This window comes from Theropithecus gelada, chromosome 12 (assembly GCF_003255815.1).
Source record: "Theropithecus gelada isolate Dixy chromosome 12, Tgel_1.0, whole genome shotgun sequence".
In the NCBI taxonomy this organism is placed as follows: Eukaryota; Metazoa; Chordata; class Mammalia; order Primates; family Cercopithecidae; genus Theropithecus; species Theropithecus gelada.
In genome coordinates, this window is record NC_037680.1 from 31,604,665 (window position 1) to 31,632,504 (window position 27,840).

General features: G+C 39.3%; 1 protein-coding gene across 4 annotated transcripts in view; it reads left to right on the plus strand.

Annotated features, from left to right (window-relative positions):
* Positions 1–27,840, plus strand: part of FMNL2 (formin like 2) — a 322,575-nt gene that overhangs the window by 164,451 nt on the left and 130,284 nt on the right. For all 4 annotated transcript variants that reach the window (XM_025404122.1, XM_025404123.1, XM_025404120.1 and 1 more), the window contains exon 2: positions 24,205–24,288. In XM_025404122.1, coding sequence (XP_025259907.1) covers positions 24,205–24,288 — 84 coding nt within the window. The remainder of the gene's footprint in view (positions 1–24,204; positions 24,289–27,840) is intronic.

Consider the following 27,840-nt stretch of genomic DNA (forward strand, 5'->3'; position numbering starts at 1 on the left):
GAAATTCAGGTTGTTGACCAGGGTTTCGATATCATCTGAGGCTTGGGAGTCGTTTTCCAAACTATCTAGTTGTTGGCAGAATTCCACTGCTTGCCGTGGTTGCACTGAAGCCCTTATCTCCAAGAAGCTGCCCACGTGACCTCTCCGTGGTTTGTCTCTTAGTAGTGTCTCTGCTGCTTTGAATTTTTCTGACTAATATTTTCTCTAGCCCTAGACTATCTTTAAAGGGTGTACTTTTTGAGGTCAGACCCACCCAGGATAATCCCCTCTCACCTTTGCCATATAATGTAACCTAATCATGGGAGTGAAGTCATATCATATTCATAACCTGTCTACAGTTAGGAGATTATAATAGGACATGTGCCCCAGAAAGCAGGAATCTCGGAGGCTATGTTAAAATTCTGCTTTTACCATGAAGCATACTATAGGTAGAATTCCAAGATAGCCTCCAAGTGCAAAAATTTTGCACTTTAAGCAAGTATTATGAAAAAGCATTGTTATATTGTCTATGCATTTTCTCCATGAGATATAGAGTTTTGTTCAATTTATTAAAAATACTAATTTTGGCAGTTAAGGTTTGAATTTCTGTTCTAGTGTTATGTTTGTACTTTACCTTTTTTGAAAAAAAAAAAAAAAATGCCCACAGCTACTAGTTTCTTACTTAACTTTATGTTATCTGGTTTGTCAGTTTTTAAGGATATTCTTGAATCCTTACCTATGTCCTGTATGCCAATCCATGAACTTAGTCAAATTTCCAGTTTTTGTCTTCTTTCTTCCATTTTTTTAAGTTGTATTACTTCTGTGTTGTCACAACATATAATATTGTCACATTGTTCTTTCAACTCTGCATTACATTCTTCTGGCAGATTTTACTGACGATAATGTTTTTGTGTAACATATATTGTTGCTGTCTTATATCAGGAATAGCTCTACCACCACCCTTTTTCTTTAAAACCTTGAGAATACTGAGATTTGGGAGATCATCAAAGAAAATGAAGACAAACAAATATACTTACCTGAATGTTCAGAGACCTTACCATTCATATGCATTATTGAAAACACGACAAATGTTCCCAACTTCAGAAAGAGGCAGAATTAGTCCTACTTCAACTTAATTAGTGAAGGAATTTGGCATCTTTGTAAACATAAAGGGCCTATGTGGTTCATGTATCTTTCTGTAAGGCAATAACCATGAAGGGCAAAGGGGCCCTTAGTTAATTGTAAGTTGAGTAGGATGGGAGGGGTCAATGGCATTTTAACATAGAAGAACCAAGTGTTAATAAAGAGCTTTTCTTTCTTCTCCAGGAGCTTGGTCAGCTATGTTTTCTGTTAAGTCTGATTGAGGAGTCAAAGTCCCAGTGGAAAGGTGTTGATGCGAAGGCAGATTCTAGAGGATCAATATTTCGAACCTCCTTTTAAGCTCATCTGACTTCACAGCTAAAAAGCTGTTGAGGCTTCAGAAAAAGGAAAGGCACAAAAGAATGAATGAATCAGAATTTGCCTGGACGCGATGTTCCTGATGATGGTCAAAAGTCCTGAGAGTTCCAGCCTTGAGGCCTGGCTCCCCTCTCTCTGCAGGCCTCTGGCTGGTTGCTTTTGGAGGAAGCTGAGTGTTTGGGTTGTTGTGATTCCTGATGTTGGGGATTTCATATAACACAGCTCTGGAAGGTCTTGTACTCATGACTATTAGTTATTCGAGGCCACCTAAAATCTAAATCAAAGAAATGACTAGAACGGAGAGAAGTGAAAAAGGTCCTGATTTGTGAAACAATTTCTCGACTTTGTTGTAGGTCACTCAAGGCTTAGTGTAGGCTTTTTTCAAGGTATGTGTCTTTTAGGACTGAATCGATTCCAAGCTGTATGTGAAAGCTTGTGTGTAAATAGGTTTCTGCTGGCAGATGGTTGGCAGGCTCAACCATCAGCCTTCCAGACTTGGGATTCTAACAAAATTCTATTCTGTGGCACAAGCCTAGAATAAGTATGATCCATATAAATACATTCATTTATGCACATATTAGCAGAACACTGAGTTCTTGTTTTTTGTGATTTTGATGATCTGGTGCTTTTGGTTTTCCTAATACTGGTTCATGGAGAAATAAGTTGTACTGTGTTGGCTAAAACCCGACTCTGGATGCACTAAAGAATTCTCCTGAGTTTCTTTCTCATGTTCCTCTATCCTGGAGGAAGTCTGTCTGCTTTCTCTTTTGCAGTCGGGAGATAGAGCATTGACCCCTGAAGCAATGTTGCGTTTACTTTATGAGAGCTCACCCTTGGATGTTAATGAAAGCAGAAGAGTGAATTAGTGCTGACTTCAGAGCAGGACAACTTGGGTGGGGGAATCTCTGAAGAGAACATGTTGTAATAGGCAACACCCAGGGGAAAATTGACAAATCACGATAAGAATCATTGGATAATTCTGACCCACCCAAGAGAGCAGGAGGGTGAGAACTAAATCATCCTCTGAAATACACTTAGATTAAGAAATCAGTCTGATGTTCATTTCCTAACATTCATCAGAAAGAAAAACAGGACTGATCCCAGGCAAAATTTATTGGTGGGGAAAATGTCGTGTTCTATCTCCTCCTTCTCTCTGCTTAGCTCCCCAGCACCTGGTTAATTAATACTCTGCCATCTACCCCCTCAGAACCTTTTTCTTAGAACCACCTGAGATTCATTCATCTACAGAATCAACAGCTGTCAACCACGGCAAATAGATCCCGTACCCTCTACCATACCCCAGTATCCTAACAATACCTTAAAATGAGCATCAAGCGGGGCGCGGTGGCTCACGCCTGTAATCCTAGCACTTTGGGAGGTCGAGGCCGGTGGATCACCTGAGGTCAGGAGTTCTAGACCAGCCTGGCCAACATGGCGAAACCCCGTCTCTACTAAAAATACAAAAATTAGCCGGATGTGGTGACAGGTGCCTGTAATCCCAGCTACTCGGGATGCTGAGGCAGGGGAATCACTTGAACCCCAGTGGGGCAGAGGTTGCAGTGAACGGAGATCGCGCCACTTCACTCTAGCCTGGGTGAAACTCCATCTCAAAACAAACAAACAACCAAAAAAAAAAAAAAACGGGCATCAAAAGTCAGATGTCTACAGTAGTCAGTTAGGTCTCTTAAATTTGTAAAATCTGCCTGGGTTTGAGACAAAAGGGAGTGGTGGAACCTTGGCAAGCCTGAGAATAAAGTCTCTGACCGAGGCAGGCGCCACTCGGCTTCAGCCCATGCTGGCAAGGCAGGCCGGTGCTGTGAGGCCTTCCAAATTTTCATGAGAAGATGAAAATTTTGATTCTTCTATGAAATCTTTCAAATTTTTCATGACAGTTTTAAATGTTTTGCAGGCAGTAAAAACAACTCTTTGTGCCCTTAGGCCCTGAAATCAAACCATGTGGGCCAGTAATTCCCAGATAGAGTCCTTGACCTAATATGCTTTTCTTAAAGTTAAATGTATTTAAGGATTATCTTTCTATTTTGATATTTTTGTCCTTGCTGTATTGTTAACGTAAGAATGTAATTGCTTTTCTAAAGTGACTCGGGGATAGGGTGAGCTTTTACTTGCATTCGGTGAAACTTGAAGGACGACCTTCCCAAAAGGGAACTCAGAAAATGTATCTGACTCTTCTAAAAGACATGTAACTTAAAAGCATAATTCTTTATGAGCTGATACTGAGAGCTCCCGATGGATGGGTTGATGGAAATGCTAATGAAGGCTCTATTCAATTTTTAAATTTATCTTCAACGAGCAGCCGGTTCAGAGGCTCCAAACCAAACTGGCCAGCTTCCCCTGATGCTGAAAAACAAAATCCCCAGGCTGTCCAGGGTTTTGAGTGAGAGGGTCTCAGGAATATTTACACAGAAGGGAGCAAAGAGCCTGACTGTGTTCCTGGCTTTAACAAGTAAAGATATTCTGTTTCCCTCTGTGTAAATTTGCCCGACTTTTTAATTTTTTAAAATTTTGAGAAATCAATTGCCAAGACTCCATTTAGAAGGAAGACGATGAGAATGAATCTTGTGAATGTCCAGACTGTACTGTTTCTCTAATGGGGTCCTGTGTACCCCCTGTGATTTAGATATTGGCAGAAGGTCCAGTGTACACTTTGAATGTGATCCAAACGTTCTAGTTCTTTTAAATTTCATAAGTTATAGTTTCCTGAAAGAGAAACTGTAACTGCATAGTAGCAAGTATGGAAAGGAACCTAGTTTTCACTGTTGTGCCCCGTCATTTAACAGTCACTTTGAGTAGTTTTTAAATCAAAAGCAAGAAAATGTTGATGCCTTAACTTTTTAACCCCTTGTTCTTCATACTAGTCTATAGGATAAGTTCTTCTTGTGGAGTAAACACTTGGGTTATTTCGAGTGAGGCGACAACAGTGAGAATTTTGTTTGAGGAGATGCTTATCTGATTCTCTCTCCCTATTCAAATATAGGATTGATTGTTTTCATCCTTGGAGCACCCACTAGGTACAACTCTGTTGGAAACCTTAATGGTGAAAGCAGCGTCTATTCATTGAATTCCTTTTAATGTGTCAGAAACTGCTTTGTGAAACACAGGTTATAACATTTATTTTTCACAATGATCTATGAGAGAAGAATACAAGAGGGATGGTCTCCAAGATAGGAAAAAATACTGCCTTTGGGCCGGGTGTGGTGGCTCATGCCTTTAATTCCAGCACTTTGAGAGGCCAAGGCCGGTGGATCACCTGAGGTCAGGAATCCGAGACCAGCCTGGCCAAAATGGTGAAACCCCATCTCTACTAAAAATACAAAAATTAGCCGGTTGTGATGGCGGGCATCTGTAGTGTCAGCTACTCAGGAGGCCGAGGCACGAGAATTGCTTAAACCTGGGAGGCAGAGGTTGCAGTGAGCCAGGGTGGCGCCACTGCACTCCAGCCTGGGCAACAGAGGAAGACTCTGACTCAAAAAAACCCAAAAAACCCAAAAGCAACAAAAGAAATGCCACCTTTATTTCATTGTGAGGAGAGTGGGAGAGGAAGGTAGAGAAGTGTGGTGGGTTTGTGAGTTTAGTAGCAGGAAAGGGAGAGAGTTCTGGTATAAGGGGGTTTATTTTCTCCATGAGATACGAGGGGTGAGGCTATATTGAGAGAAGGGGGTGAGGAGAGGGTATGGAGGTTGGAGGTTGGAGGTTGGAGGAGATTGTAAATCGTTGACCAGAAGAAGGTAGATGTTCCCTGGGCACTGTTGAGGGTAGATATTTTCTGGACAAGTGATAGTTGTTGCTCTGTGGTTGACTCATCTGCCTGTTGCATGGCACTCTCTGCAGTCTCAGGTGCTTCTGTAGCAGGAGGGACAAGATGGTATTAAAGAGGAATTACTCATGACCCTTGTTCAATATGGCGAGGCAGACTTTATTTAGGACCATCTTGGTAGGTGTAGGGACCTCTGCAATGGGATTTTTGCAGTGAGGGAGAGAGATTGAGCTCAATTCTGAACAGAGCATGGACAAATAGGAATTTATAGCCAAGGAGTGGCGTGGAGGTCAGTGGATGGAAAACTACTAGGAGGAAACATCAGGACTGTGGGAGTGAAGTAGGGGAAGAAAGGGAGAGAATTCTGGCTAAAGTGATCCTGACCTATTACAGGATTCTTGCTGAAGGCAGACCAGGGTGATCAGATACCATCTGGGGAATGGGAGTGGATGAGGAACCCAATTAGCTAGTAGGGGTGATTAGACATAGAAGGTGGGGAATTCTGGCTAAACTGACTTAGCAGAGTTCTTGCCAAAACCAGATTTTGTAAGAAAGTGTATACATGGATGTAGGAGAATGTACAGGAGCCTAAAGTTTGGTCAAGGAAAAAAATCTTTATCACTGGTAAGTGAGTTTGTCTAGGTTTGGGGGTGTGTTGGGGGCTGTGCTGAAAAGACAGAGGAGCAAGAAACACTGGTGCAAGATCAAGAACATTATTTACCTGGGCCATGGATTCTAAGCTGGGTAAGGAGGGAACTGCAGAAAAGAGTGAGCTGATGGGAGTTCTTTACTAAGAGTCAGACAAATTTGGGGAAGGTATTGCAGTGGGAAAAAAATTGTTAGGACAAGAGCCAGGATGTTCTCTCGCAACTGCATTTCCACCCTTGCTTCAGATGGGGGAACTGTTTACACATTCCACAGTGGAGAACAATCAAGCCAGGCATGGTGGCACACGCTTGTAATCTCTGCACTTTGGGAGGCCGAGGTGGGGGGGTCACTTGAGGTCAGGAGTTTGAGACCAGCCTGGTCAACATTACGAATTCCGTTCTGTACTAACAATACAAAAATTAACCGGTGTGGTGGCACGCGCCTGTAGTCACAGCTACTCAGGAGGCTGAGGCATGAGAATTGCTTGAACATGGGAGGCGGAGGTTGCAGTGAGCCAAGATCGTGCCACTGCACTCCAGCCTGGGCAACAGAGCGAGGCTCCATCTCAACAATAACAAAAAAAGAACAATCAGTATGTCCTTTGCTAAGATGCCTCCTACCCACATGCAGGGAGGCTTTTTTTTTTTTCTTTGAGATGGAGTCTTGCTCTGTCACCCAGGCGGATCTCAGCTCACTGCAACCTCTCCCTCCCGGGTTCAAGAGATTCTCCTGTCTCAGCCTCCTGAGTAGCTGGGATTACAGGCATGCACCACCATGCCTGGCTAATTTTTTTATTTTTCGTAGAGACAGGGTTTCACCACGTTGGTCAGGCTAGTCTCAAATTCCTGACCTTGTGATCCGCCTGCTTCGGCCTCCCAAAGTGCTGGGATTACAGGCGTGAGCCACCGCACTCAGCCATAGGGAGGCTTCTTAAAAACCTGTCTAGTGTCTCTCCGTAGCTGTATCTCATTGTGTGTGTGTGTTTTAATACATTCATGCTCAAAATTTGGAGAAATGAGTAAATGGGTTGTTTACTGAATGTAAGCCGCTATCTCTCAGGCGCTGAGGCACTTAGCAGACCTAAGAAATTATGTACATACGGATCTCTTCTCAAGGCTTGTAAGAGATGTAGGTTCCTGGGCTCAGATCTCAGAATTCCTGAATCATTACTGCCAGGCGGGGGCTTAGGAATGTGCATGTCTGTGTATTAATACTCTGAAGACATGCAGAGTTCTAGAAGGTGAATGCTATCATTCACTTTCATCTTAGGCCTTAAATGTAGAAAATACTGACGTGTAAGGAAAAAGCAAAGGTGAAACCGGCAAGTTAATTTTGTCTTGAAATGCCATCACATTTAAAGCACAGTTCTTCAGAAATCAAGTTAGAGGGGTATTGCATGGTATTTCCCTCTATTTATCTAAAGTTATTTGTAGTATTTCTGTCCTGTATATGTTATGAAAAGTCACACACGAGTATGCTCATTCTTTGAGAGTCTACATTTACTAAGTCAGAAGATCTTTTTTTTTTTTTTTAAATCGTGAAGCATGAGAGATTTTGTGAGAAAGAAAATCTTTGCACCTTCCATTTTTAGAGAGAGGAACAGTAGAGAGTCAAGTGTGAAAACTAGCCAGCCACTCGGTTTCTTGGGAAGAAAAAATATAGTGTTAATGAGTAAGAAGCGTTGTTTTGTATGAAGAAAGAGATTAAAATTTATCTAAGGACAGTTTGGGATTTGCAGGGAAAAAATGGATAGAATTAGAAAACATTCCAACTGTGACTATTTTAAAATGAAATATTAAATTTGTTACAATTGAACAAAGGAGAATTTAGAGTTAATGAATTGCTTTGCTTGTAGTATTTTCTTTACTCATTTCTTCTTATTTCTTTAAATAAGGAAAGCCAAGTCATTACTTGGCTTACTATTACAAGTTATCAACAACTTAGTAAAATGTGCATGAAATTTGTAAGGTACAGAGCCTAATTCATCAGTAGCTTTGGCAGCCAGACATGCTGATTCACTGTCTGCCCACTGTGACTTCAGAGTCACAGGACTGTGGGTTAGAAGAAGGATACTAAGGGTCATCTGGTTCCAGCCGTGCCTTCGAGTGTCTGATAATGAGTTATTTAAAAAACTGAAACCCAGAATCAACTTCTCATTCTTGCTTAGCTAGTAAGTAATACAAGCAGACATTAATACCTTGATTTCTTCAACATGTAATTGGCTTGTAAATCAGGGCGGCCATATAATTAATCATCCAGATTGGAGTACTGTTAGAGTGAAAGGGGGCATTGTTAATAATTATGCCAGGACAACAGGCATTTTAGAGTTATACTGTATCACAAAGCTAAATTCTAGCAAATGGTTTTGAAACTGTGTTTAGTCTGAAAGATTTCTTCAGAAGTTACATGTAAAAAAAACTTACCTAGATTGAAGTTTATTTACCAAGGTAACTAGGGTACTGCGTACTATGTGATACCCTGTTTACATGGAATCCCTGGGGAAATATCTCGTTTTTCTGTTAAACATTTCTTTAGTTGAAAAATTGGTACATTTATTTCTCAAATCAATGTTGGCCAACTGTTTTAATAATTTCTCATATGCAGCTTAAGATTAAAATTCTTTATAGAGGGCCTTTTATTTTAGAATATGGTCTTTCCCTGGTATCTATGGAGGATTGATTCTGGGACCCTCCTCCCCCATGAATACCAAAATCAATGAATGCTCAAGTCCCTGATAGAATGTATTTGCCTAAAACCTATGCACATCCTCCCGTCTGGATGACCTATAATACCTAATATAGTATAAATGTTATGTAAATGGTTGTTAACTATATTGTTTAGGGAATAGTGGCCAGAAAGTCTGTACGTGTTCAGTACAGATGCTTTTTTTCTTTCTTTCAAATATTTTTGATCCATGGTTGGTTGAATCCACGGATGTGGAACCCATGGACACAGAAAATGTACTGTGCTGCCAGAAAGTAGTTATATCAGGTGTAATGGGAGTGGAGGTAGATAGTATCTAGACTAGAAGTTTCCAAACCTTTTCAGTCATAGCATCTTTAGTATCTCAATAATTTTCATGGTGCCTCCTAGACCAAAAGAAAAACCTAACCATTCCATTTATTAAGTACTTATGTCTAAACAACTATTTATGTCCTACTAGTTTAGTGGCTGTTTGAGAAAATATTACATATAAACTGTGAGGAAAAAACTTTCATTTTATTCTTTTAAAAGCATAATTACTTACAAATATGCGTGCAGCTGTAGGGCACTGCACAGCTTTCACACGTTGAATTCAGATTGTACACACATTTCATTTCCTGTTCAGTTTTCATTTTCTCCTATTACTTTCTTTTATCACAGCAACTGCTAAAAAAACAGTTTTGCAAAGGTAAGATGTTATGGAAAGGAAATGTTGCATGACTCAGGGTAGAAACTGTGACCTACCTCAGGCTAGTGGCTTGTGCAGTATCTGATTTTTAGTCTCGTTGCTTCCTTTGGAAATAATCCCATAGCTTCCTTCCAGTTCACTGTAGTGCTTGGGGGTGCCTTGGCACTCAATTTGAGAACCACAGGTCTAGACATTTCTGTTTAGTTCATTATTTGGCTGTTAGCTAAACATCCATTGTATTTATGGCTCCAGAAATTTTTATGTATGTGTGTGAGAAGCTCTCAAATCCATTATGTTAAAGAAACTAAGATGCTCCAACACTTTACTCCTCCCTGTTTTGAATTAGGTTGTATCATATTCTGGTACTGAATAGCTAAAGTTTATTGAACCCTTATGTCAGGCACTGAGCTTGAGGAAACACTTTGCATGTGTTCTCTCATTTTCTTTTTGATTTTCATAACAATCCTATTGTATAAAGCTTCTTCTATCAGGCTCTATCAGTATCTCTGGAGTAGATACTGTCCTTATTTTACAGATGAGGAAACTAAAGTTCAAGTAAATTAAGTGACTTGCCTATGAACATCGAGCAAGTAGTTTCAGTTCTGTGATATAAACTTAATTTTTAAAATTTTACTTGAAGACTAGAATCTTTGTCTACAGCCACAGCCTTTTCTGTAGATACTGTGCTACCATCCATGTGTCTGCTACTGTTCTGAGAGGTACTTTTTGTGTTTCATGGTGGTCTTAAGAGATCTTTTTGTTCTCATTTTCAAATAGAAACACCGAGACTCAGAGAAATTTAGTTACTTGCTGGAATGAACAGCTAGTAATTGGAATTTGAACCCAGGTCTGAGTAACTCCAAAGGTTGTAATTGGAATTTATCCTAATGACCAGAAGACATTTTCTAAAATTCTGGAGTTATTTCAGAGTCATTAAAGAAAGATTAAGTTGCGATAATGTGGCTTTTGTGTTAATATATTTGATAAATCATATTCATTTAGAAATCATGCATGGTATGTGTGGCACCTCTCTATTAAACAGCATGCCTGTTGCCTAGCCATGTGCAATAACAGAGAATATATTGTGCTTATCATTTATAAATATATGTATAGAAGAGAGAGAGAATGAATGGACCTGTTTGTCAGTGGGCAGCTGACTGGGATGGAACACTACAGCAATGCTGAAACGACAGACCCCTGAGATAGGACGGTGTGTGGAGGATCAGGATTTAAAGGCTTGTTTAGGAAGGTGAGTAAGTGCTAAGTAGTTTCTCAAGTTGAAAATTAGGAATCTCTTGATCCTGTCACTTCTCTTTAAAACCTAATAATCAAACAGGGATTTGCCTGCACTTGGAGTTGCATTTCCCTCTGGAAGAAGACAGATCTAAATCAGAGGTATGCTTCAAGTTGGCAAACACTTTGGGTGGGAAGCAACATGAGGTACTGGATGAAGTGTGTTGCATTAGCCCTGGGCACGTTATGACTTCAGGTGTAATTTGCAGAAGGATAGATTTGTTCATGTGAGTTAGCTATGGTTGATCTCTTGAATGAGGGGGGTGGAGTTGTTATAGAATGTAAGAATGCAAAGATTGAATGGTCAATGTGGTATTTTGGCATTCTTCCAAATCCTTGTAGCTCTCTTGGAGAAGCATAACACTGCTTTGTAGGAAAGAGAAAAGTGTTTACATCCAGAATATACTGAGTGGGTGTACTGAGTTCAGCAGCCAGGGTCGTGTCCCCCAAGCCTACTGTTGTGGTTTACCCAGCTGAGATGCACAGAGGGTCAATACAGTCAGATTTCTACACCCTGCCACCCCTTTTTCTTGCCCACAACCAAGTCCAGCACTTAAAATGGAATAGTGCACACCTAGGGCCTGCTTCCCAGAAATTCTTTGTAAATGTAGGTATGTGCCCACCCTGGAAAATGCTTTCTTCTTATTGCCTTGCTTGGTACATGCAGTGCAAATGTCACCATGTGTCCTTGTTTTAGGCTGAAACCAGACCATACACTTGGGTAGCACTTTACACCTAGAATGTACCACTGTGGTGTGAGAATATAAAACCAGTCATAACTCAAATTACATGGATTTTATTTCACCTGAATCTTTTTATCTCCAAATAGACAAACATTGAAAACCTTATCCCCCAACAAGAAAGAGATACTTCTTACTGAGGTATCTAAGGGTACCTGTTTATAATATGATTTAGCTCAGCCATATTTAATAAATAATCTATTATTTAATGTCATAGTTGTTGTGCATTGCATATATAAATTCTAAATTTCCATGTACCACACATCAGAATTAATTTTATTATGGGATTTTTTTGTTGTTGTTGTTCAACTCATAGCTGTTAGTGTATTGTGTATCTGTGTATGTTCTGAGTATTATAGAAGGCATCAAAATATGCCAGAGAACTTGCCTTCTCATCGGATAAAAAGTGTACACATGTGAAATGGCAACCAATAGGGTTACATTTGGTCCCTTGAACAAATGCTTTTAGAGATAATACAAAGAAAAAGTGACCCCAAACATGGTATATAGAAGACTCAGGTCTTGGGTTGAGATGTAGGTTTGGCGGAGAGAAGATGGGTGGGGATGGTAGGAGAGACAGGTCGGGTCTAAGCCTGGAGTACAAGAGAAGGCATATCTGGACTCTGGACCTCTTTTCTTTTCTCTTTTTTCTTTTCTCTCTCCTCTCCTCTTCTCCCCTCCTCTCCCCTCCTCTCCCCTCCCCTCTCCTCCCCTCTCCTCCCCTCTCCTTCCTTTTTTGACAGGGTCTGTCTCTATTGCCCAGACTGGAGTGCAGTGGTACAATCATGAGTCAGTACAGCCTCGAGCCCCTAGCTCAAGTGATCCTCCTGCCCCAGCCTCCTGAGTAGCTGGGACTATAAGCACATGCAGCCACACCTGGCTAATTTAAAAAGTTTCTTTTTGTAGAGACAGGATCTCAGTATGTTGCCCAGGCTGGTCTCCAACTCCTGGGCTCGAATGATCCTCCCACGTTAGCCTCCCAAAGTACTGGGATTACAGGCATAAGCCATGAGGCTCGGCCTTTCTGGAGCTTTTAAATATATATTTTTAACTTTACAGAGTTGAAGTAAACTCTGTTAGTATTTGTATAATATTTAACAACCATGTACAAATAGATAATGACTAAATTTGACACTTGCTTTTCTGGTCCTAATTACTTATTTGTTTAAAAGGAGATTAAAGATCTTGGAGGGGAATGCCTTTTGTTCATTGAAATGCAGCTTGTGTGGCTGAGCAGAATTCTGTTAGACAATAATTATGCACCATCTGAATGCAAGATACTTTATTGGGGTACTATGGCTGTAAAGAGGACTAACAAATTCTTTTCCCTTCCAGGGACTTGGAGTTTTGTAAGGATAGAAAGAGAAATCGGTAAAATAGAATGTGATTGGTGGTCCCCTCAGAAAGATCTTGATGTTGTTGAGTTGCTCTTAATGTCAGTTGTTTTGGGAATTCTTCTATTTTTATGACATCTTAAGGAATTTAACAGTTTAAAAAATTAAATATGAAAGTGTTCCCTTAGACATTATACTTGTTGGTTATTGGTATTGACCATAAAAATACCAGCAACATTAAAGTATTACTTTAATACCAGGATATTGTACACACAGATGCAAACATTTACTTCATGGTCTTTTCCACTACCATGAGGGGTAAGAGCCAAAAGCTAAGTAGCAGGCTAAAGGAGTGCAAAGGAGGAGAAAACTAAGAGCAGAAAATTTAATCCGCTTGTCATACACCAGAAGGTCTGCCACGCAAGACTTTCCAGCTTTCCTGCCTGTCTTGACCGGGCTTGTCTGGAGAGAGACTGTGGGTTTCTGGAAACGAGACCATCAAGACTGATAAAAACGTGTTGTAGTGAAACCTTGAGTTGTCTCAGTGTTACTGTGTGTTTGGATAGTACAGCGCTTTGCTTCAGAACATGGCTCCATCATGAGCTGATAGTTTTATTTTTAAAATTTTTTGGTAATTTAATCTTAGGACATCATAATTTCAAGTATCTGAGTCTCTGTTTTTAATTCCTTTATGTATATACCTCGTTGCAGAAATGTGGGGTCCTCTGTTTAAGTGTATGATCAACATTTTGAGGAACCACCACACTGTTTTCCATAGTAGGTGTACCATTTTATATTCCCAATAACAATAAACAAGGGTACTAGTTTTTCCAAATCCCTGCCAACACTTATTCCGCCCCACCTTTTACAATTATTCTTTCACTTTTAAGGACCCTGTGATTATACTGGTTCCCACCAAGGTAATCACGGATAATCTTCCCATTGCAAGGTTCTTAATCATTTCTGCAAATCACATGTTTAATATATAAGGAATATTCACAGGTTCCTGGGAGAGAGATGAGGAAATCTTTGGGGGCCATTATTCTGCGTATGACAGCAAGTCTACCTTTGAAGTTGCAGCTGTTTGCAAATGAGGAGCCATGAATTTGAGGCTATAACTTTTGATCATGGTTATGGCAAAAATACTCATTTTTAAGACAAAAGCATGATCTTTCTCTTGTTATTTCAGAAGATGTGACCTTAGTTGAACAGAAACTTAAACTCTTTTCCTCCTTGGGTGATCCTCATCATAAGATTGAATAGTATGAGGCTGTAACCTGGGCCAAGCTTGAGTATGGAATCCAGGTTCAGTAGTCATTTCCAGAGTGACTGCTGTGAAAGAGGAGAGGGAGACTAGCGATCGTCTTAATGTCCTGAGAAGGGAATTACAGATATGGGAAAAGGGCTGGGGGAGAGTGAAGCCAGGATTTCAGGGCAGTGGGAAAGGTGAAATGATATACTGCTTCAGATCAGCAGGTGATACAGATTGCAGTCTCATGGCTTTCTTGTGGTGGAATCTTGATATCTAATATGTTACAATTTGAGTTTAACATCTTCAGTTATCAAAATGATTTTACTCTTCAGATCTTATCACATAGAAAGTTGACATTAAACAGTAGAATAAGAACACTTTCTCTGGATTTTGATGCATTTTGGTCTGTGCCAGCAATCCTAGTACCTTAATATATTTGGCCTTATGTTGTCTAATGATTGCCCACGAAGGAGTTTTCTAGCATCTCAAGTGTGGCCTCTTGTGTAACTCCCTCATTCAGCACACAAATGTGTGACTGCAGACACAACTCCTGGCATAGCAGTTAGCAGACAGTAGACGAAGAGTTGTTTGAACTCCAGAACATGTCAGGGAATCAGACAGCAGACCTCTAATGAAAATCAGATATGAAGTTTGAAAAAAATTGCATGAGTGATTCTTTCCAGTATTCTGTTTGTGTTTAAATGCAATAAGAACCTGTATTTCAGGGGCTGGCACTTTGGCCAGAGGAGGGATGTGTGGTTTTGGCATCTATTAGATGTTGAATCACTCAGCCAATGATACGGGGAGTAGTAGGAAGATGGGAGGCAGGAGAGCTTGTCCTTGACTGCTATAGCTGCACCCTTTTGTTCTGTGGACAAGATTGGCTCTCCCACCTAGCTTGGTCTCTACTGATGATAATCTGGCCTTGCAATTGAATAAATACTATAAACATAAATATGCACATAATGAACTTCCTTTTTAATGAACTCCTGTTTATTTCCATTTAAAAAGGATGGCAACAGTGTGACAACTTTAAAACAGTAGATAATTCACATGAGATTTGGGGAATTCATTTTTGTCTGTTAGGTTGTGTTTACTGGTTTAAAAAATGGATAATTTTCTAGAGGTTCATAAATTAACAAAATGGGTTGTTTTATGTGGATGGAGCCCAAAATCAAGGAGCAATGAAGACAGTGGAAGTGCTGGCACTTCTGGTATAAGAAAACTATAGTCAGGAAAAGATGGAGGTGCATTAAAGTAGCAAATTTCAAGTGTGCCAACTACTTTACATGCATTATCTGATTTATCTTCTCAAATTTATGTATGTGTATCCACACATGTGCACAAACACCCCCCAACAGATGGAAGTGATCCTTCTTTCATGATAAAAGAGAAGTAATAGCAGACATGTTGGCCTGAGTTCTGTTTAACAGCTTTATTGAGATATAATGGATACATAAAAATGGTATATATTAAACTGCATAACCTGATGTATTGATATGCAGTTTTGTGTTGCTTAACAATGGAGACAGGTTCTGAGAAATGCGTCATTAGGCAATTTCATCGTTGTGTGAACACGATAGAGAAATGATCACCACATAGAGACATGATCGTGACAATCAAGCTAATTAATATATCCATCATCTCTCGAGGTTTCCATTTCCTCCTTTTTTAGTGTGTGTGGTGAGGACTTAAGATTTACCCTCTTAGCAAATGTTAAGTATACAATACAGTGTTGTTAACTAGAGTCACCATGCTATACATTAGATCTTCAGAATTTATTCATCCTGCCTGACTGAAACTTGACCAGCATCTCTTCATGTCCCCCTGGGCCTGAAGTCTTTGCTCTGCCATTGGTAATAAACAGGTCTATAAACTTGGACAAATGCTTTCACCTTTTTAGTCTGTTGGGTCACCTATGAAAGACACAACAGAACGAATGTATCACAAGCTTCTCTTCTAGCTCTGTACTTTTTGATTATAAAAAACTTATGGAGGGATCATAAGAAAGCAAGCCTTCTAAGAAAATAGACTACCTAAGATTGTGATTGAGAGATTAGAGGTATGTCTCATTACCACAGGTTCTCCAGAAAGGACAGCTTTCTAGTCAGCTTTTATTTCCGAGATGTTACTAGATTAGGGAGAGCCTAATTTCTCCGTTTGTGAGCTTCACTGGCTACGGTGGTGATATTAATACCCTCAGTGATTCAATAAAAATAACAGTGACAATGAAAAATGACTGACTGGTGATTCACTTTGGGGAACTACTTGGCTGGCTGCCTGAGACCTGTGCCAGGAAAGAAGCTGAATAGATTTTAGCAGCATCCTCTAGGCTAGGAAGATAATAAAATTTAGGATGCCAGGTAGTTGTTTGGACCATGAATATAGGTCATGGAAGGAAATGGCTTTTAGGTGAGGGGAATGGATGGGCAGGTCATGTGCTGAATTTGCAGCAGGGTGGCTACCCTGCTGAGGCCCTCAGCTGCTGCAGTTTTCAAGTGAACTCAGGAGAATTGGTACATTACTTAGTTCCAAATGACTTAACTTGATGTCCCAATAATGGTATAAGGAAAAATGTCAATGTAGGAAGAGTTAACAGAGCAGGAGGAATCATATACCTCATTTGATTTAAGGACCCCTTAAAGACTGACGTTTCCTAGATATTTCTTTGGCCAATGACTTCTCACTGCCGTAGAGTAAGTTTGAAATTCTCTGGTTTGGTGTCCACACAAACTTGGTCTCACACTACCCACTCCTTACCTCCTGGTTTATTCTGTGTGACGCACAGCCCTTTGCCTTCTCTTGTGTTCATGCCTTTGTTCATATCTTTCCTTTTACCTAAAATAATGAGAATAATATGAATAATATCATTTAACATACTGAGTACTTTCCGTGTACTTACTTTTGTACTATTTTATAGTAATCCTCCCATATCTGTGGGGGATACTTGTCAAGACCCTCCGTGGATATTTGAGACCTTATATAGTACTGAACCTAATATATACTATTGTTTTTCCTATATATACATACCTATGATAAAGTTTAATTTATAAATTGGGCACATTGAGAAATTAGCAATAAGTAATCATAAAATAGGACTGTTATAACAATATACTATAATAAAAGTTCATGTGAATGTGTTCTCTCTCTCTCTCACAAAATATCTTACTGTTCTCCACTAACCTATTTTGGGACCATGGTTGAACTCAGGGGACTGAAATAGCGAAATAACAGAAGGCAAAATCATAGATGTGGGTGAGGCTACTGTATATGCATTATCAAATTTAATTTTGCCCAAACTCTATGATGCAGGTAGTAACATTACCACCATCCTCATCACCATCATGATGCTCATCACTACCACGGTGATCATTTCCATCTCACAAGTGAGGAAGCTGAGATTTAGTATAAATAACTTAACTGAGAGGACACTCTAAATGAGTGGTAGAGTCATGATTGCAGCCCAGGTGGCCCATCTCCAAGGCCCAAACATTAGAAACCATATTGTGTCATTTAATGCCATTCTTTACCATCCTCCCCACACATCCAGGCTCAATGCTTAGTATTTTCTACTTTCCATAACAAAAAGTAATGGCTCCTTCTTTGAGGTTCTGTCGTATTATTTGACATGCTCTGTTTTATATTTGTGTATTCATCTTCTTTCCTTCTGCTTCATTGATGCCTCATCAAAGCCTGAGTTTAACATGTATTTGTATTCTCACCTTGATTTGTTATTTGACAGTTTATTAAGTATATATTGATTTGACACCATACTTTGCTATCTATATTCAGCCCAGTCAGTTTTTTGGCTCTAGTTTATATTTTTCAACATCTTAGAATACTTCTATTAAAATGCCAGTATCTTATATGAAAATATTAATATCATGCATTTCCACCTTCACTTTTCATGCTAATGACTTTGGTTATTTAAGTGGAATTGTGGGATTGCTTAGTTCAGACAAGTCATATTTTAGAAACACTGTAGTTTAAATGTCATGGAAGGGGGATGATCATACAGACCTCTATTCTGAGTGCTGGCTTTGCTGCCTACCTCATGCGTGGAGGAATTACTTAACCTCCTTGTCCTCCGATTTCCTTCTCTGTTAAATGGAAAAGATAATACCTACTTGTCAGGATTATAAGACAGACTAAATTGGATAATGCATGCAAATAACCTAAGTGCCTGAGACATATCAGTACATCAAATATGGTACGTCTTGTTGTTTTTGACCCTTGATTTCGATTCTGATCTTCAATTTTGAATTACATTTACTGGCTTCTTCGACTGTGGGGTGTTTAACAATTTCATTTGCTTTAGGATTCAAATAGTGTGGTTTAAGATCACCAGTGAATACTAGAGTCAGGATTAGAATCTAGCTAGTCTAATTCCAGAGCCCGACTAGTAAAAACTAATAAATTAGTAAATCCTTGCTTGTACTGCCTCATTAGAATTCATTGTGCTGCCCAACCATCCAGTTACAATCCATCCCATTTCCTTCTCTGTAGCAGCAAGTAATGGCTCTGGGGAAGGGGACATGGGGAGTTGTTGTTTGATGGGTACAAAGTTTGTTTTGCAAAATGGAAAAGTTCTAGAGATCTGTTGCACAACAATATTAATATAGTTATAAACACTGAAGTATAAACTTAAAAATGGTTATGAGGGTAAATTTTATATTACATGTTTTCTATAATAACTGAAAATTTCTTTTTTAAAGTAATGACTCCTTCTTTTGAGTTCCTGTAAACTTTTGTATCTCTATGATTTAAGAGCTCTAAAAGATTAATGTCTAAGACATTTATTTTGTGACATGATTTTCCCTGCTTCCATAAGAAGCACTACTTGCAAAGTCCATGTTTTTTCTCTAAGCAAGTGGTTATATAGAAGAGTTCCTGTTATAAAATCTGGTGACTGAATGCTTGTGGGTTTTAATTTAGCGACTCTAAGGACAGAGATATATTACATAAGGTGTATTTCATACTGTTGACTTTCCCTCCTGTGTGTCTCCATATCACTGTGGGTTTCTAAGTATGAGCCTTGAGGATATTTGGGTAAAAGAAGGATTTTACAAGTTTGCATTATTACCATGAAATCAGGTCAGGAGCTGATATCAGAAAATTCTGTATTGCTACCACATAGATCTATTTGGTTGTGAATGATTTGGGCACCATCATTCTGTTCTGTGTTGCGTATGATAATCTGTGGGTGTAACTTGAGATGTATAGGCTACCATAGATTCTTCTTCACCATAATTGCTTTCTTTATAAGGTACTCAGGAATTTTGGAATATTCTATTTTTCTTTATTTTGTAGTTATAATTTCTGTCTTCAAAAGGTTCTGAGGTGGAAAACACACTTAAAGACAAATTAAGATTGTACAGTTACGGATAAAACCAGAGTAGAGACCATACATGTAACTACTACTTGGAATAGATACCAGTCTGAATCAACTGGCAACAAAACAAAGTTCAGATTCATGGTTTATTATATGTAGCAGAAGACGCTCATTTTTCTTTTCAGGAAAATGTTGCCAGAATTGAAGAGTTTTTTTTCCCCCATGCATTTTTTTTTGGAAAATAATAAGCAACAGATATTATCATGGAATGATGTTTTACAAGAAACCGAGATGCTGTTCAGTGTGTAGACATTGTTAATAGCCAAAGTATAAATCCGAATTCATTAAGGATATTTGCAGGCTGGGCGGTATGGCTGAGTTTGTTTGCTCTTCAGTATTTAACAACACGTTTAATGCCTACTGTTTGCCGTACTGTGCCATACATTGGTGATTAAGAACAACAAAAATGGTTCTTGAAGTACTCAGTCCAGTGGGAAATTTAGGTAAGCAAACAGATTGTTAGGGTGCAGTGTATTAGCTGTTTTATTAGAGACATGTAAACATGCTGTTAGAGCCCAATGAGAGGGTATGTCTTCCTGGAGTAGTTGGGGGAAGGTTCTAATGATAAATGACATTTGAATTGATTCTTAAACTTTGCCAGGTTGAGAGTGGAAAGAAAGGAACATTTTTTACAGAAATAATGCTCTTGGATGATCTAATTTATTTCAGCTAGGAACTTGTACAATCTAGAAAAATGATAATTAACATGCACTGAACTTTTCAATTCAAATATCATATGTCTTCCATCGACCTTTGGCAATACTTGCAGGCAGTTACTTCGTGATTAAATTGTCTCAGATGCCTACAGTGCGGATATTCTGGTATACGGTCAAAGCCCAGGAAATATGTTGGATGGAACAATGGATGAAAGGAAGTAAAGGAGAGCCCTGTGTCACAGATATCACTAAGTGTGGGTGAGGCAGAGTTGTCACCATTTTAGGAAAACTTGGAAATTGATTGATATTTTCAGCCAAATAGATGAGCAGTCCATTTTTATAAAGGTAGCAAAGGGACCTGGAGATAGAGCCAATATTTTCCTCACAAAGTAACTTGGACTCATGAATTACTTGCTCAAACATTTAGTTTGGATTCCAGAGTCTTGCCCTGTACAGCACAAGAGGAATGAGCTCCCTTGAAAGAAGTTTCAAAGCAGTTACTACCAGCTAATCACAACATCCCTGAACTTTAACCAGACCTCTGTAGAGTGTCTGATTTTAAATAGAACTGCTCCTCGTGGTCCTTATGGAATTACTAAGCTGTACAATGTATGTCTGAGTAGCTTGGAGGCTTGACTCATGGAAGGGGTTATTTTAGATGCTTGGTGAATGATCACCAGTGGAGTTTTAGTTTGGATGTATTGATATTGCACTGCTACTTCTGACAATAACTAATCATGCTCGAAAAGACTACTTAAGTCTCTTCTTGTTCAGAGATTCAGACCTTTGTTTTGACCTCCAGAATCACGTATCTACCTGCCCGCTTGAGAGTTCTCTTGGTTATCTCATAGCTATGTCAGACCTAAAACAGTCAACATTTATAAATCTTATTCTTCACCAACTCCTCCAGATTTATTTTGCCTTTTGTTATGTGCCCCTCTTATTAACTGTACCCGCATTCACTTAGTGACCCAAGCTTAGAAACAAGGTACAAATCCTCCCCAGCCCTTAAGTCTAACCAATCAGTTTCATTTCATATTTCTGACATTTGTCCACCTTTCTTCATTCAAACGTGCCATCGACCCCATCTAAGCTGCCATCATTCTCTTGAACTGCTTAGTCCTGGCCTCGTACTGCCCCCCTGCTTTTGCTGTTTCTAATCCATTCTCTGCATAGCACCTATTGTTATCTTTGAAAAACAACTTCATTATGTTATTTATCTGCTTGAAAGCCTTCCGTGGCTTCCCGTGGCACTTTAGATACAATAAAATATATTGACCCTGGCCTGCATGTCTAGGCATGATATGACTTTGACTCACGTTTCCAACTTCGTCTTTTTCTCATTCCTTCTCTTTTACTTTCTCTCTGGCTCTTCTGACTTTTTTCAGTTCCTTAAATGTGAAGAGCTAAATCCTGCCTTTGAGGCTTCCCTTGTTCACTGTGCCCAGTGTGCTTTCGTCTGCCTTCTGCCTGGCCAGTCCTTCTCATTTATTGGGACTCATTTGTTACTTTTTCCTGAGAGGTTTTTCCAGACTGTCTAATCTAAGACTACCCTCTGATAACCTTTCTCAGGCCTTACCAGAGTTTAAAAAGCTTTGTTTGTTTCATATGTGTCTCCCGACCATAACACAGTGCTCTCTGGGGACCGTGTCTGTTTGGATTCTCACCGTGCCACCCATCATGTTGCACAGGGCTTGTACAGGGGCAGTGCTCCATAAACATTTGTTGAACGAAATACTATTTAATCAAAATAAGAGTTATCTGGAAGGGGCATCTTGCCTTTCTCTTTGCAGAAAACGACAGAGCCTGCGTGTAATTCCTGTGGTGATGTTTGCCAAGTGCTTCCACAGGAATGTCCAGTAGAGTACTAATAGAAGGTCATAAGCTATTGCCATTTTGCTCTCCTGCAAAAAAAGCTTGGTGGCATCTTCAGAGTTTGTCCTTGGGAGCCTAACAGACTAGGTTTAGGTCCTGTCTTTGTTCCTGTAAAGCTGTGCAACCTCGAGCAAGTTAACCAAATTCTCCCAGGTCTATTTCCCTATATATTAAATGGAGAAGACTGTATCTATCCCACATGCTTATTATGAGTATTAACTGAGATTACATATGCAAAGTGCTGAATGTAGTGCTTGGCACCTTGTAGGAGTTCAGGCATTCTTTTTCTTATTCTCTTTATATCTCGAGATTAATGAGGACTCAAGAGGAAAAGAACTCATTTAACTTACAATCTTATTGTTCTTACTTAATGCGTAATCACACTTGGGGCACTAACGTGAAGGTCAACACAAGTTTAAGAGGAAAACCTCCTCTCTGGAGTGCAAATAAGCAATGATGGACTGACCATTTACCAGTAAATAACATTAGACTTCCTCAGAAAGATACATGTGAAATTCGCCTTTGCCTTATCCCAGGAGTTATTTTTTAACATTGTCAAATTGTAATAACTAATAATTACAAATAGATTTTTCCATTGTAGTTCAAGTAGATATTCCATGAAGATAGGCCATATGAAAACATTTTCCCATATTAGATGTTTCTATAGCTAGGAAGCGTTGGCAGTACCATTGAAAACTCTTTATAAAGTCCAAAGCTCTTCAAAGTAATTGTCAACTTTGTGTGTGGGGGGGCGATTAACATATTAAATATTTTAGGCTGGGCACAGTGGCTCTTGCCTGTAATCCCAGCACTTTGGGAGGCTGAGGCAGGCAGATCACCTGCAGTCAGGAGTTCAAGACCAGCTTGGCCAACATGGTGAAACCCCGTCTCTATTAAGAATACAAAAATTAGCCAGACATGGTGGTGAGCTCCTGTAATCCCAGCTACTTGGGAGACTGAGGCAGGAGAATTACTTGAACCTGGGAAGCAGGGTGAGCCGAGATCGTGCCATTGCACTCCAGCCTGGGCAACAGGAGCGAAACCCCATCTCAAAAATAAATAAATAAATAAATAAATAAATAAATAAATAAATATTTTAAAGACAGGTTATTGTAAAATCTGATGGATTAGACTCAAATAGGTGGCAGATATACTTAAGGCATACCAATCTAGATGTTAGATTGAGTTTAAGGGAAAATGCTTGGGTTAATTTATCATAATCAATGGTTGATTCTGTATCTTTAAGTCAGGACAGCACACTCACCTTTGCCTCTATTAAACTTGTTTCACCCTATAACATGAGACAATAGCCATAACCAGGGGGAATTGTTTCTCCCTAAGCCACGTCCTTCAGAGAGCTTGGAGCTTGAGCATTGAAAATTCAAGACCTTTGCATTTGTCTGCTTGAATATTGACCCAGATAAGGGACCACATTGTCTATTTAGGGATAGGTATGACAATGTTGATGCCAGGGGATAGACAGGGTGATAAATAGATGTAATACTTTAATCGACTACTTAGCTCAGTTGTTTAGCGCATGAGAACTTTGGGGAGGCCAAAAGATTAGATCTGAATTCTTTCTGAGGCTCTCTTACTCTGCCATGGTCTTTTGCCAAAGACCTTACCTTGCATCCAAACCTAGTATCTTAAAAATGTGTATGATTGGTCATTTGGGACATTAGATTCATGACATGTGAAAGTACCCGGAAAAAATCCGTGACCAGCACTACAGAAGGTGTGCTGTGTTAAGAAGGGGGTTTATATGAGTGCTGATGTCTGGACATCTCATTTGGCTCATGATTAATTTCCTACTGCAAACTTACCTTCATAAACCAATATAAGCTAAACTGAGAATTGTGGTTATTAATGTTGACATAAACGTTAACATATGTCCTCAAGAGTACTGTCATCTCACAGAAGGGACAAAGAATAGTTGCATCATTGTCTTTTTTTTTTTGTTCTTTTCCTTGTAGTTTTTTTTATCAAAGTTGAGTATAGTTTGAATCTGTCAGTGGTTCTGGTCATTGAGTTCTCTTTTGGTGTTTTCTGTTTTGTGTCTGGTGGGGCTACAGTGCTTTACAAAGAAATTGGATACCTTCTGAACTTTTTGTTAAGTAGAAAGGGAGTCTGCCAAAGAGACATCACCTCTGCTAAAATGCAAGTCTGATTGTTTAAAGCAGATCATCTCACATGTCCCAACATAGAACTTCAGAGTTTCCCGTCTCTCATCCAACCAATTTGATGTTTAAGTGATTTCTGTGGGTGTTTTGTTTTAATCAGATACTAGGAATTGAGAGAAAGTAATGAAAAAACCATAGTGGTATTAATTGTTCTGCCTGCAAGTTACCAATTTGGAAACCTGCTATGGAATGTGACATCTTTTCTCCTCTCTTTTTTTTTTTTTTTAATAGAATGCTATGAACCTACCTCCTGACAAAGCCAGGTTACTGCGGCAATATGACAATGAGAAAAAATGGGAACTGATTTGTGATCAGGTAAGAAACAGTGACACTTTCTTTTATGAAAAAAGTAATGAAAGAAGAGATCCAGTGTGAATTTTATGGTATGACAATTATATCGTGATTGAAAAACAAGATATTTGCTTCTGCAACAGAGATAGGAAAAAAAAGAGGAGAAGAGAACTTCAGAGAAATAATGATATGTTTGTGTGGATCTTCTTTGGATCCCAGTTTGAATAAGCTAATTATTAAAAAGACTTCTTGAGAAAATTGGGAATATTTGATTAGTGACTGAGATGATTCCAAGAAATTATTGTTGATTTTGTTTGATCGTAAAGTACATAGAATAATACTGGGCACATAGCAGGTGCCTCTAAACTTGTGTGGCTGCCTCTGTTGCTGCTTGAAGGGCCCAGATATTAAATATTGTGACCGTTGTTGTTTTTATTTTCAACTTGTGCTCAAAAGATTCAGGGAAAGTTATATCAAATTGATATGGTTTGGCTGTGTCCCCACCCAAATCTCATCTTGAATTCCCACATGTTATGAGAGGAACCCGGTAGGAGGTAATTGAATTATGGGGGCAATAATTGAATTATTTCCCATGCTGCTGTTCTCATGATAGTGAGTAAGTCTCATGAGATCTGATGGTTATCTAAGGGGGAGTTATCCTGCACGAGCTCTTTTCTCTTGTCTGCCTCCATGAGACATGCCTTTCACCTTCTGCCATAATTGTGAGGCTTCCCCAGCCACATGGAATTGTGAGTTCTCCATTAAATATCTTCCCTTTGTAAGTTGCCCAGTCTCAGGTATGTCTTTATCAGCAGTGCAAAAACAGATTAATACACAAATATATCATTATCTGTTATCCAAACATACTTTATGGTTTGAATAGCAGTTATATGATGCTGTCAGAAAAAGCTTCAGCTATACATTTCCAGTGTAAAAATATTAATGCAAATCTTATTTGTGAAGGTTTAAAATGATGACTGTGGGGTGGTGTTGATATCTAACATACAGGAAACCCCTGGGCCCCAGTGCTGTGTGCACACAAATATTAATTTTACTTCTTGGATACAAATACTAATTTTACTGCTTCTTAAGCATGTAACATGGATATAGTATATGTTAGGATATATGTTACAGGAAAGGTATACAAAGTAATAGATAATGTTAAAGAAATTGATTTCCAAAAGAAACTATATGAATATGTGTGTGAGGACCTATGGAGAAATTATTTCAGGTTTCAGTTCCATGAAAAATTACCATATGGACATGGTGAATCATGGAACTGGTCATTGTTTTCCTTGGTTGCTAAGATTCTCAGAGCCAGATTTGTGGCCTGAGCCACAAATTTGGTATAAATGGTTATGAGACCATTTATACCGACTACACAGTACTTCAATGACATGTGTTTTACCAACCTCATCCATGGCTTCATCTAAGTATTCCTGCCTGCGTTTTTCCCTCCACACTGATTTCCTCACTGAAAAAAAAAACTTATATGAAGTTGTAAACATTTGTAAATTATCATTTTGAACAAGATAAATATAAATATATCAACATTACTGGTGAACAAAGATTATTCCTGCATTGATAACTAAACTGAAATGTTCTCTGTGCTATAGGCATTGTACAAATTGGTGCACTGAACCTTTTCTGCTTCTTTCTAAGGAAGCAAATATGGAGTGTCACAATAAATGCTTTCTCATGACCTGACTTTATCATGAAGTGGCAGTTCATTATTTAATTTGGGGCATCAGCTTTTTCATACTTCTGTATGATTGCATTAATCTATCACTTGGTTTTATAAGTATTTAAGTGTATCTCCCTCAAGAGTAAGTTCCCTTAGGATATGGGCCTCTAACAACTTGCTTAGTGCTTGAAAATGTGCTTATTGAAAACATGTTGAATGAAGGAAATAATAGCTAATATGGAAGACAGTGGAGAGGAAGCTTGCATTGTTGGCAGAGAAGACAGAAGGGAGAAAGCAGTTAAAAGAGGTGGCCTGGAAGACTAAGCAGAAGTTTACTGTTTCCATATCCTTCTCACCTTCCTCTACCTGTCAGTGTGGTTTGTTTTTGGTAAAGGAAAAGCAATTCACTGCTCATTTCTCGGAATTATTTTAAAGAGAGAAGGATGCCATTTTTAAATGTAATAATTCAGTGGTACTAAATACATTCACGTTGAAGATAAATATTTCTTAATATGACAGATGCTGTTAGGAATAGAGAATAAATTCCAGAAATTCTGTCCCAAATTTAACCAAATTAAGATTAAATCGCAAAGAGCTTTCTATAGTAACAATATTGCAGAAATGCCTCTTCGTCCTTTCCTGGCTCATTGCATAAATATAAAGATGACCTGAGCTTCTAGTGGGTCTCAAAGGTTAAGGTAAAATGGGACACAAGTCTAACTAATTCTGGAGGGAGTGGAGCTACGGAAGCCACAGAAGAGAGACATCTCTGCTGGATTTTGGGTGCAGTGAGGTGTATCCCAACGTACCCATTTCTGTTTTACAGTAGGTGAACAGAGTTCCCATGAAGACACTATGAATTTAAGGACTCTGTGGGGACACAGAGGCAAATTTTGTAGTGTGAGCGTAGAAAACTGGAAATGTCAGGTTCCTTTGATAACTGCAAATAAAACCCTGAAGCTACTTAGCTGTAAGAGCTCTTTCAGTGGTATTTCCACTTATGGAAAGAGAGAAAGTCCCTTAATCTCACTTGCGCCTCAATTTTTGGTACAGACCCTGTGCTGCATGTTTTGGTTTTGGAGCTTTCGCCATTTCCCGCAAGTTTAGAGCTCTTAGCATAGTGGGTACTATGGATAAATGCTGGTTTGGGGGTTTAGAGATCCTGGATGAGTTTAGACCTTTAGATCATTTATATCTGGAAGGGTCGTTAGAGACCATTTATCCCAAGCCACTCTGACTCGACTTTTTCTATTGAAAAAGTTCACACATGCCTGTCCAAGAAAGCATGTGGAGGAGCATGTGGAATGAAGTGCAAGTCCCTTCACCTTTCCTATCTGTTCCCCAAGCCCCTTATTTTATAGATGATGAAACTGAGGTTCATAGAGCCTAAACGACTAGGCCAATGCTAGGTCACCCAGATAGTGAAACGAGAACATCTATTTCCAAACTCTACTCACAAGCTTTTTCAGTTGTTGCCTGTTATCCCAGGGATCTGGAAACAAGCCCTTGAAGCAAAAATTATAGTAGGTAAGGGTTTCTCACCAAGGTTTTGTGTGTGGCTGCTGAAGTGATTTAGGGAGTGCCTATAGAGCTTACAGGTTGTGGGTTCATAACTGTGCCTCTGCTGGATGATCAAGTGGAAGAGGTTAGTCAAAGATTTCAGGACATTGGAGATGACTAATGCGGATGGGTGTAGATCCCACCAACATATAATCCAGTCCGGAAGCTGTTAGAGGTGACATCCCTAAGCTGGGTTATAAAACCTTCCTTCGGTGTTTGCTGGTGCTGAGGGTGTGATTGGTTATTTTCTGTGGTTATTTGGCATGGGTGGACCTTGCCTCCTGATGGCTGGCTGTTGCTTGGCATAGTATCCTTGGGGAAGGGACCAAGGG